At 38.3% G+C, this 12,687-nt stretch overlaps 2 protein-coding genes across 4 annotated transcripts in view; both read right to left on the reverse strand.

Annotated features, from left to right (window-relative positions):
* Positions 1-12,687, reverse strand: part of LOC127429809 (tripartite motif-containing protein 59-like) — a 226,887-nt gene that overhangs the window by 148,448 nt on the left and 65,752 nt on the right. The gene's annotated exons all lie outside the window — the stretch shown is intronic.
* LOC127429794 (intraflagellar transport protein 80 homolog) overlaps positions 1-12,687 on the reverse strand; it is a 41,783-nt gene that overhangs the window by 16,762 nt on the left and 12,334 nt on the right. For all 3 annotated transcript variants that reach the window (XM_051679006.1, XM_051679005.1, XM_051679007.1), the window contains 6 exons: positions 11,746-11,864; positions 11,587-11,661; positions 11,221-11,384; positions 10,817-10,881; positions 2,849-2,984; positions 2,534-2,681 (listed from right to left, as the gene is read on the reverse strand). In XM_051679006.1, coding sequence (XP_051534966.1) covers positions 2,534-2,681; positions 2,849-2,984; positions 10,817-10,881; positions 11,221-11,384; positions 11,587-11,661; positions 11,746-11,864 — 707 coding nt within the window. The remainder of the gene's footprint in view (positions 1-2,533; positions 2,682-2,848; positions 2,985-10,816; positions 10,882-11,220; positions 11,385-11,586; positions 11,662-11,745; positions 11,865-12,687) is intronic.

Here is a 12,687-nt window from a genome sequence, read left to right on the forward strand (position 1 = left end):
TTGCTTGAAAAAATCATTCTGTCACAGAGGCAGGGTCTTGTGTTCTCGTCAAGTGACCAATGAGCTTCTTATTTTTTGAAGAACGGACAAGATGTCAAGCTGATGTGAATGTTTTCATCGTACTCAGATTCCCTCACCAAGCTTTTTTCTTGCACTAAAATGAGCAACAATAGTCTGCTTTTATTGGATGCATTTATTTACTCACCAAAAGCTGCATGTGGACATGCGTTCTACGACAAGCCTAGATTGAATAAACAAACAATCATGCATTTTCACAAGGAAAAGTTACTCTATCTTCACAATCCCTTCTTTGTATTGTGGCAGAAAAGACAGGAAGAGAGAGAGAGCGAGCTCCGTGACTGTGAGAACAGGTATTTTTCAATGCAGAAATAATGCAAAGAAACTAATGACAGATAAAAACAACCACAATGTAAATTTTCCACTTTTGGTTCATTATAAAATATAACCTTGCAAAAGCCGACCGGACCTGAATTTGGATGAGAAGCTTATTGCTCTTTGGAGTCAACAAGTATGTTTGTGTGTCATGTCTAATATGTCATTTCATGACAGACTGTTAAAATAAAAACATTTCTGCTGCCCAGATCTTTGCACAACTTGACTATAAATGTGTAAAACCTTTTACGTTCAATACTTGGGTCTTATATTATTTTATATAATGTAAACATAAGCTTTATTTTTGTATACAGCTTTAGATTATATATTGTATTCTACATTTATATAACATTATGTATAAATCTGCATACCTTACAAGTGTGTACTTTTGTGCATTTTAGTTCATGGTGCTTTAATATTCTCTTGAATAGTTCACTTTCTACCAAAAGCCTTACGTTTGTTGCCCAGCTCTTTGCACAATGTGACAATAAACGTGTAGAAGAAAAGGATGCAATTTCATTTTGCTATGCGTTCTCAATAGGACATGTCTTTAACAAACAACCAAACATAGCAGATGATGCAGACTCTTGGAGTAATATTGAAAAATACCTGTGTATTCAAAAGCTTCAGGTTGATTGGCTGTGAAAATGGGGCATGACAGTGGAGCATTGAAAAAAGTCAAAGGCAGTCCGTTGAGTGTGACACCTTCCCTCTGTTTTTAATCGGTAAGTGTGACAGGCTCACTGACTAGGAGGGAAATATCAGCAAAAACAGTCACTAATGGGGCTTTCCACTGCACGGTACAGCTCGACCCGACTCTGGGGGTTTTCCACTGTGGATAGTACCTAGTACCTGGTACTTTTTTTAGTACCACCTCGGTAGAGGTTCCAAGCGAGTCGAGCCGATACTAAATGTGACCTCAAAACCCTGCAGATCACTGATTGGTCAGAGAGAATCGTCACTACCAGCGTCACTGGATTTGCGACACGGTACATCAACCTGCTAGTTTTGAAGTTAGCAACAGCCACAGCAATATCATTTGTTCACGCGACTTTCGAATTGTAAAAAGAAATGGCTGTGCGCAAAACCACGCCGTGGTCAATAAACGAGGTGCAGACGTTCCTCTCGTTAGCAACGAACGAAATGAGGCAAAACAAAAAAGTCTTTCAGGAAGTGTCTCAGCTGTTGGCCGCACACGGCTTCCACCGGACCTACCAACAGTGTAGGTAAATGTTAAAAAAACTTAAAAGTGACTACAGAACCATCAAGGACCACAACAGCCGGAGTGGTTCAAACAGAAGAAAGTGGAAGTGGTTTGACCAAATGGACGCTATCTATGGCAATAGACCGGCGAGCAATGGGAGAGAGAGTGCCCTGGACTCGGCCACGGCATTGTTGGAGTCCACGATGGAGGATGGTACGTTTTGTTACGTTAACTCTATATTCTGCTTGAAAGCTTCACTTTATTTAGTTGACCAGCTACTGGAAAGCTTGCTTCTAAAACAACCAGGCCAATTTAACTGATACACTTGTGTAAAATCACCATGCAACAACTGCTTTATGCAGCACAATGAGCTAGTAGCTAACAGCTAGCGGTCATGTTATTGTTTATGGTCAGTAATGCTTGTGTTGCGTTTAAGATGATGTCACGGCAGTAGAGGCAGCGTAACTATGACGATCAGCCTATAATCCCACCCACGTTGAGGCGGCACTAAACTGCAGTGGAAAAGCAAGCTCAGAAAAGTAAAGCAAGCAGAGTCGAGTCGAACCGTAACGTGCAGTGGAAAAGTGCCATAAGTGTGACACCCCTCACCCAAATCGAGTTCATCTGAGTCTGCTAGTGTGGAGCCAGCTTTAGTAGTTCTGTTATATTCGAAGGACACTTTGCATATATTGCAGATTACCGTATCATTTCTGTCATCTTTATCAAAGCAGCATACAATTGAGCCACTTCACTCTTTCAGTGCAGAGCCATCAGCCTCCACACCCATTGTGTTTCCCACAGACGCCGTTTTATAAATCACATGCTAAGCAATTAGTCGACTTTAGACTGACAGTGTGCTAGTCTGTGCTTCTTCTTGAAAGATTATTCACATCAATTAGATCTATCAGTTTTGTACATGAAAACAAGTGTGTGTACCTGCTGTCTTTGGTGCAGATAGTTTTGGGCAGCAGGTCTTTGTCTACAAACACCACACTGGGGTGATACCACACAGTCAGTTGATGATCCTGAACACCACACAGGATGTTAGCAGAGTCATTCCAGGCCAAAGTGTGAACCATCGTACCTGAGCAACGATTACTAATGATTAAACACAATTCATACATATGAATCAGAATTCACTCACATTCACACTGTGTGATCATGAATATCACACTGATGTGTCAGTCATGTGACTGCTTCACACAGTATTGAGTGTGTTTATCAGTGACAGACTGTCACAGGGATTCTCACCGATCTTATAAACACTGTCAGCTCGACCCAGCTTCCTCACAGAGGTCAAGTAGAGGTCACGATTCTTATCAATCAATGCAAGCCTTCTGTCATTAGATGATCCACACTGATCCAGTGCGATCAACACCACCTCCATCTGAAACACACACACATAAACAGACATTTGTTTGACATTTTTATGATCTACAAACAAACATTCAGACACAAGCTGAAATTTATTAAAGTTAACATGACATCAAATTTGACTCTATTTAGTCTCTTAATACATGTTCCTGGTCTTATTGGGAATATTTCATCAGTGCATGCTATTCTGTAGGAAAGAAATGTTTGTGTTTGTAATCTGAAGAATGATGGTTGTCTTTTAGGCGAACAGAATGTGATCTGGGAACTTGCTTTTGGATTATGGGGAAATACAAAAAAGAAGAAAAAAAAAACACTGCACATCTGATAGATTATCAGCAGGTGTGTAGGAAGAAAATATGAAAGTAAATATTCAAGAAAAAGATCCCGCACACTGCACACATGAATTATACAGTTGCGGTTCACTTTATGTTTTGTAAACAAATGATTTTGTAAATGTAAAGTAAGTTTCAATGTTCTATGCATTGTTATCTGGATAAAGAACGGTTGTATTAAAGGGATTATATGGCATATTTTATTATTTTTGGGTTTTGGATGGATATTATTTTTAAGTAATTTGTTTGATTTCTCCCAGTGTCTGCTCGACTTAAGTGTTTCATGGAATGTCCAGTAGGAGGTGAATTCCTCTATGTTTGTCTTTCTATGGTATAAAGGTTAGGTTGTCACCCTTTTTTGTGTTGTCATTTACCATGACTGTTTTTAACTGTTTTTGATTGGTCACTCTATATTTTAAATTTGCAGGTGATTCACTCTTGGCTTTGAAATACCTGACGAAGGTCAGATGACTGAAATGTTGTACTAATTAAAATGTATATTCGCAAGCAGCAGCAATGTGCAGGATCTTTTTGGGGTAACCAGGCCTTCTTACACTATATATATATTAGGGCTGGGAATCAATAAAATGTTTTTAACTAACTGTACAATTTTCCGTAATTAATTGCGATTAATCACAATTAAATTACGTTACATGATACATAACAACAAACATTAAAAAAACATAAATATATTTACTTTATTCTTGGTATCAAAGAAGTTGCAAGAAATTGGTTAGTCATCATTTATTTTAAATAAAATATATAAATATGTACGTTCAAACTTTTTTGTTTTTTTTTAGTTAATTAGACACAATTTTACAGGTATTAATCTTGAATACAAGTATACAGTATGAATACATGCCATAAAATCAGTGGACATGCTGTTATTAAAAGTTTTCCAGTGTTTAATAATAGGATCAAATGGGCAGATTCAATTCATATCAAACTTTACTGGCAAGAGAAACTTAAGTGTACATTGCCAATGCATTATTAGACACTATACACACAGATATAAAACACATTGAAGTTTAAAATCTCAAAACTATTATTTTCTCTGGCAGCTGTTCAGTCTCTACAAGTATACCTGCACCAGCAAACATATCACCCTGTAGCTCAAGACCAGCTGCCCACTGAAGCTAAGCAGGGTTGAGTCTGGTCAGTACCTGGATGGGAGACCTCCTGGGAAAACTAAGGTTGCTGCTGGAAGAGGTATTAGGGAAGCCAGCAGGGGGTGCTCACCCTGCAGTCTGTGTGGGTCCTAATGCCCCAGGATAGTGATGGGGACACTATACTGTAAAAAGGCACTGTCCTTTGGATGAGACGTTAAACCGAGGTCCTAACTCTCTGTGGTCATTAAAAATCCCAGAGCACTTCTCGTAAAGAGTAGGGGTGTAACCCTGGTGTCCTGGCTAAATTGCCCCCATTGGCCCTTCTCAATCATGGCCTCCTAATAATCCCCATCCACTAATTGGCTCTATAACTCTACTCTCTCCTCTCCACCAATAGCTGGTGTGTGGTGAGTGTACTGGTGCACTATGGCTGTGTCACATCATCCAGGTGGATGCTGCACACTGGTGGTGGTTGAGGAGTGTCCCCTGTTCACTGTGTAAAGTGCTTTGAGAGTAGTGTCAGAAAAGTGCTATATAAATGTAATGTTCATTCATTCATGCAGCTCGCTGAACGTCCACATCTTTCTCAGTAACGCCGGGTTCACAAATCCTCTGTGAGCGAGGCGCAAGCAGTGGGTGAGTTGGGCATTGGACGTTCACATTGGCCGTGTCTCTTACACGAGAAACAGCAGCGCCACTGTGCAGAAAATAAAGTTATCTACGGGATCCTGCAACAAATGTATTCTTTAATAAGGTCATAATAAGCTGAGGTTATTGCTGCTTCGAGGACAACAGTGGGCAGTCACATGCAATTCATCTTTATCAGCACACTTGGTTGTGATTGGTTAATGTTGTGCCTATACTGTACACCTATATACACAGAATGGCAAAAGGTCCGGCAGTTTATTAATTCTTTCTTTATTTTATTGAGTTTACTTACATGCAGACATATAAACTGTAGTGTAATATAGGTTCGGTTTGAATAATTTTGATTTGCTTTAGTGTCTTTTCTATAATCTCCTGATTATTTTAGTGTTGTACTGCACCCAGAGCCGCTGATTTCAGCATGAGCCGCGCTGGAAAAATAGGCTCAACGGCAAAACAATCCACTCACTGCCGCGTGTGGGACGCGTCCCCTCGCGACTCACGCTTGCAGTGTAAATGGTGTCATCTGTTAATATGGGTGCCGAAATGAAAACGCACCGTTCATGTCCCGCTCACGAAGGATGTGTGAACCCAGCGTCATCTCTATCACGCACACACGCGGGGTCTCACTTTTGCAGTTTTGAAACTGGTTCAGGCAACAGTAGCGCATTTACAGGCGATGTGAAGAGATATAGCAGCTTGCCCGTAATGCATCGCACGCCTGGTTCAGACGAAGTCTCCATTTTACGTACAGTAAATCCGCTTCCGTGTTTCTGTGTTAGGATGTGCAGTCGTGTCGAGCGTGTACCTGAAAATGTATATATGCTAATTAGCCACAGACAGTGGGGAAAAATATTAATGAAGTTTCGCCCATTGTACAAAGGTGACTCTGTTTGTTCCAGGCAGGCAGCAGTTGCCCTGATCCCACCCCCAACCTATTCCTAACCATATGGAGCCAGTAAGGCTGAGTAGCCTGCCAGGAACAACTCGAGACACCTTTCTCCCATCTCGCACAGGCTAAGGAAGGGGAAAAAAATGGATACTGCATTAATTGCGTTAAAAAAAAATTACGCGTTAAAAAATATTAATCGCAGAAATGAACGCGTTAAATTTCCCAACCCTAATATATATATATATATATATATATATATATATATATAGCTCTCTCTCTCTCTTTATATATATGTATATATACAGTATACACACACACAATAGATACAGTTGAAGTCAGAAGTTTACATACACCTTAGCCAAATACATTTAAACTCAGTTTTTCACAACTCCTGACATTTAATCATAGAAAACATTCCCTGTCTTAGGTCAGTTAGGATCATTACTTTATTTTAAGAATGTGAAATGTCAGAATAATAGTAGAGAGAATGATTTATTTCAGCTTTTATTTCTTTCATCACATTCCCAGTGGATCAGAAGTTTACATACACTTTGTTAGTATTTGGTAGCATTGCCTTTAAATTGTTTAACTTGGGTCAAATGTTTTGGGTAGCCTTCCACAAGCTTCTCACAATAAGCTGCTGGAATTTTGGCCCATTCCTCCAGACAGAACTGGTGTAACTGAGTCAGGTTTGTAGACCTCCTTGCTCACACACGCTTTTTCAGTTCTGCCCAAAAATGTTCTTTCAGTTTGAGGTCAGGGCTTTGTGATGGCCACTCCGATACCTTGACTTTGCTGTCCTTAAGCCAATTTTGCCACAACTTTGGAGGTATGCTTGGGGTCATTGTCCATTTGGAAGACCCATTTGCAACCGAGCTTTAACTTCATGGCTGGTGTCTTGAGATGTTGCTTCAATATATCCACATAATTTTCCTTCCTCATGATGCCATCTATTTTGTGAAGTGCACCAGTCCCTCCTGCAGCAAAACACCCCCACAACATGATGCTGCCACCCTGTTCTTCACCCTTTTTCCTCCAAACATAACGATGATCATTATGGCCAAACAGTTCAGTTTTTGTTTCATCAAACCAGAGGACATTTCTCCAAAAGTAAGATCTTTGTCCCTATGTGCACTTGCAAACTGTAGTCTGTTTTTTTTATGGTGGTTTTGGAGCATTGGCTTCTTCCTTGCTGAGCAGCCTTTCAGGTTATGTCGATATATGACTCGTTTTACTGTGGATATAGATACTTGCTTACCTGTTTCCTCCAGCATCTTCACAAGGTCCTTTGCTGTTGTTCTGGGATTGATTTGCACTTTTCGCACCAAATTACGTTCATCTCTAAGAGAAAGAATGTGTCTCCTTCCTGAGTGGTATGATGACTGTGTGGTCCCATGGTGTTTATACTTGCATAATATTGTTTGTACAGATGAACGTGGTACCTTCAGGCATTTGGAAATTGCACAAAGTAGATGTCCTAAACGACTTGCCAAAACTATAGTTTGCTAATATGAAATCTTTGGTTGGTTAAAAAATTAGTTTTAATGACTTCAACCTAAGTGTATGTAAACTGACTTCAACTGTATGTATATATATATATATATATATATATATATATATATATATATATATATATATACACACACACACACACACACACACACACACACACACACACTATATATATAACGCATTCATTTTTGCAATTTATAGTTATATTGGGTTAAAAATTAACCCAATTAATCCAGTAGTTTCTTTTTTTTTTTTACTTCCTGAAACATCACTAATGTTTTTACCCACTTCCTGTGGCTAAAATGGTCATATAAATTTCCAGGAGGTACACGCAGTGTTGTCAAACTGTATGGTGAATGAAGACATTACCCACAAGCGGTGAGCCAGGTGTGGGAGAGATACGGTCAAGCTGCTGTCTCTCTTTGTATCACGCAAAAACGCTCACTCACCTTCATGTAATACAGTGTCATAAGTGAAACCGCCCGAGTGAGACCCAGTGTGTGTGCAATAGATAATGAGAAGGATGTGGACGTTCAGCAAGCTGCAGCAGGTATACTTGTAGAGACTGAACGGCAGACAGAGAAAATAATAGTTTTGAGATTTTAAACTTCAGCATTCATTATATTTTATATTTGTATGTATAATGTCTAATAATGCATTGGCACTGTACACTTAAGTTTCTCTTGCCAATTAAGTTTGATATGAATTTGTTTGTAATCAAATTTTTATACCTACAAAAATATGTAAAATTAATTCTATCCACTAAAAACATGATCATTTTAACATCATTCAAATGAATGATGACTAACCAAATTTCTTGCAAGTTCTTTGAGACAAGGTAAAAAATACATATATTTCTGATTGTATTTTAATGTTTGTTTTAAGGTACCATGATTAATCGTAATTAATCACAGAAAACTGTGCGATTAATTTGTTTAAAAAAATTTAAATTATCGATTTACAGCCCTAATATATATATATATATATATATATATATATATATATATATATATATATATATATATATATAGCTTGGGTGCACAAATGGTGTACTCTATGCTGTTGGATGAAGCAGCTGGTGGAATATTCCTATACAGGCCGGAAAAGTACTGTGGCAGTGCTTGAATGATCCGTAATTCATGTCACAGTACCAACAACTATTCTTATAAGAGCTGCTAGTACGGTGTCCTGTTCAAGAAACGATCAGGCGTAGGGCTGTAGGAGAACCGCCACAGATTTGTTTCCACTTCGAGCAGTGCCTTATGGAGCACACGCACAATCTGAACCTGCACAGATAAATGCTCCTTCACGCCTTCAGTTCATTCTAGGACTACAGTGGTTCATATTATAAAATCATTCTAAACTGTAATGCTGTTTTATAATGTGATGTTTTTTTTTTCTTTTGCTTCGGCGGCATCTTTCTCTACACATTTACAACTGTACAGGTGTGGTGGACTTTTTCTGCACACATAAGTATGCAAAATGCACGTAATTATTAGTGAATAAGACCAAATATATTATGCTAAATATTGTAAGTGAAGTTTTTCAACAGAAGCACATACCATCAATTAACAACTTCGGAGCTCACAATAGTTCTGTCTTAAAGGTTTATCATTGATCGTTAAAAATAAATTCCTCTATGGAGAAAATTAAGTGAACTTTTAGTTCTAGAACCAGACTGTTGCGCTCTATTGATTCTACAAGTCTTACATTAGCATGTTGCCAAGCTAATGACTCGAGGTGTGAATCTTGCCTCACGATTCGATGTGAATCAAAGGGTAATGATTCAATTACAAAATGATTCTCCATGAATCATGATGTATCTTGTCCTCCAATTTTTTTTTTATCAATACACACACTCAGTATTAAAGTGTATTAAATTATTCATTTATAATTAATCGATCCCTAGCCTGTATAACCTCAACAAGGGGTTGCTGGTCCAGGATGGCTACATGAGATATCTGCTTCTGTGAGAGTGTCGATGTCAGCTTCTCTTTTCCTCACCACAGGTGATAGTAAAGTGACACAAATAGCACTGGGTTGCTGCTTAAGAAATCAATCATGCATCTTGTATGTGCACATTCCCGACAAGCAAGAGACCGGCAATTAGCAACAGCCAATAAAATATAGAGAGAGTGCAAGAGGACAAAAAGATATTGGGAAGCAGCAGACAATAAATAATTAGAAAATAAAAATATCACCCATGTCTCCCGATTCGCTGTCTCATCATTATTTCCAGCTGTTTTTTTCTCTTTCTGTGCAAATCAGTGCAATAATGGGCAATAATGTTGTTGATTGACGTGTTTTCAAGAATAAACTCTCCCATTGCTATGTGCTTGAGTTTGTGAATGAATTTTGGGATCATAGTTTCAAGGAATATTCCGGGTTCAATACAAGTTAAACTCAATCGACAGCATTTGCGTCATAATATTGAATATCACAAAAATATTATTTCTTTATTTTTCACAAATGTGTGTTCCAGTGAGACACTTACAATGGAAGTCAATGGGGTCAATCTGTAAACATTAAAATACTCACTGTTTCAAAAGTATAGACACAAGACATAAACAATATGTGTGTTAACATGATTTTACTGTGATTAAATCTCTTACTAACCGCATCTGTGGAAAGTTATAGACAATTTTACAACTTCATTACCATGATGATGTAATGTCAACAAACCCTAAAATAACTGTAATAATTTAAACAACTTTACAGCTCAAATAATACATGAGTTTAACAGAAGAATTAATGTAAGTGCTTTTATAAAATTATAATCTTCACATTTCTGTCTTTAAACCCTCCAGAAATTGACCCCATTGACTTCCATTGTAAGTGTCTCACTGGAACAGATTTGTGCTTTATTAAAGAAAAGGAGGAACGAGTCAGAATTGATTTTTGTGATAATCAATATTATGACACAAATGCTGTTGATTGAGTTTAACTTGTATTGAACCTGGAACATTCCTTTTAGTTGGAGATGGTGGTTGTGTGGTTGATACACAGTCTGCGATCAGTAGTGTAGTGTGCCATTCACTGCACTGCCGCGGTTTTAATTCTGAATTTTTGAGAATAAATTCAGAATCGTTGGAGAAAGAATCACGATGCATTGGAGAATCTATTTTTTATCTATTCTATTAATGACATCATAGTCTAATAAGCATAAAAATACACAGCACACACAATTATAGGGTAAAATAGCCTATTATAAGGTTGATTGAACTCTTTTTCATCTATACTTTCTGTGTTGAAAGTGAGTATGTCGAGTGTAGCTCTCAAACACATGGGTGCTAACAGCATCATCACACATCTAACTCACAAAATAACAGGTCAATATATGTGTCTGTGTGAATACCTTGTGAATGAAAGGTTTGCCATCACCGATGGCTTTTCCTGTCAATGCCTCAAACAGAAAGACAACTGGAAAAACACAGCAAATACAGGGACAGCAAAGATTGAGTGTTTGAAACAGACAATGACTGACCACAAAACTACAACAGGAACAAAATAAATCATTATAATACAGGTATTACATGTCTCTCTGGAATACTTGATTGTGATTGGTTGGCATTCGGTGGTCAAATATCTGTGTATAATGACACTAAACTGTATAACAGAATGTGATGTTCCCATAGATGTGCTAGTTTCATGTCTCTTGCATCAATTCTCACATAATAACATCATTTACACTCATGTCCATTTATTGATTTCTTTGGTAGCCTTGTAATAAGTGGCTCATGTGTTAATGTATGTCCACACCTCGTTCATCAGTGGTGTCTCGTATGGCGATGGTGTCGTTGCTCAGAGAGATGGACTGTGAGTTCAGGATATCCATTCTCAAGCCGGGACTCTTAGGAGACGACACCAGACGGCCCTCATACGAGTACACATACACCTCTGCCCCATCCACCAACAGGAAATACCTGCAGTAAAACAAACAACACACTGAAATATCAACAAAAGAAAGAGGATCTAAGAGGTGGATAAACATGGACAAAATTAGCTTTCAGCTGAAATATGCATTTAAAATCTACAGTCTCTCTCTTCCAGTCAAAGGCTTTCTATGAAATACATCTAAAGAAAACTGAGCTCGTTGAGGTACTTCACAGGAAATTAAAGGATCACCTCTCGGCCTGCAGTATAAGACTGACTGTTCCCTCCTTTAGCTCAAAGATCAGTGGGGTATTCCAGTTCTTCACACTGAAGCACAAGAGAACAGTATAAACGACATGAGAGTGAGTGATATATGACTGATGTGTGTGTGTGTGTGTGAATGAACAGCACCTGTAGACGTAACACTGCATAGAGGTGGTGACCACCAGATGAGTGTGAGCCAGGGACGCTTTAATGACTCGATCCCTGAACTCCACAACATCCACTGCATCATTTAATACATTCCGCACCTGCACAAACACACAATGATTAAGAACACTGTTAAACGTACGATGGTCACGTGAAGTTGGTTGATTACATAACAGCAAATAATAAATGATTAACATATGTGTGTATTTGTCATGCCTACTTTGGATATGTATGTGTTATTAATGATCATCTAAGCATCTAAAGCCCCACTTTAAAGTTAAAGTTAGCTATCACTATTGGTTATTTTTGTAATCCAGTACTCTTACGATTATTCTGATGAATAATTGAGTAACTTTGAAACAAATTAAAAACTCAAAGTTGTCGAGGTGAAGTCACGTTTGGTTAAAATGTGTTTTGTTTTGATGAACTCTATGATTGAATAACAACAACAAAACAATTGTGCAAACAATATCTACAGTCAAAAGACACCCAAAGCAGATCTGTAGTATTGTATTGTATTGTATCATACGATACGACGCTCACGATTCACTACCATACATATCGTACGATACATAAACAAACACTTTATAGTGTAATTAAAACCAAGCAGCACAACACTGAGAGCTGCGGAACATTCTCCACCCGTAGAGGAGGCGCTGAGTGCTCACAGGAAAACAGAGCAACAGATCTACAGTACATAGGCGAGAAGATCAATGGCAAACAGCAAGTAGATTGTACTGTAGCCAAACAATGGTGTCATGTCCTGCTGCTACAGTACATCAAACATGTCATTTTATCTACGCCGACATCACCGCGCAAATCGCTAGATTTGGACATAAGGTAAGCCTGCTGAATATTGTGTCTGCGGGGCATGAGACACATATTCGTGTGGTTTTAAGGACAGACTCACATTGAGCTTTGACT

This window comes from Myxocyprinus asiaticus, chromosome 39, assembly GCF_019703515.2.
Source record: "Myxocyprinus asiaticus isolate MX2 ecotype Aquarium Trade chromosome 39, UBuf_Myxa_2, whole genome shotgun sequence".
NCBI lineage: Eukaryota > Metazoa > Chordata > Actinopteri > Cypriniformes > Catostomidae > Myxocyprinus > Myxocyprinus asiaticus.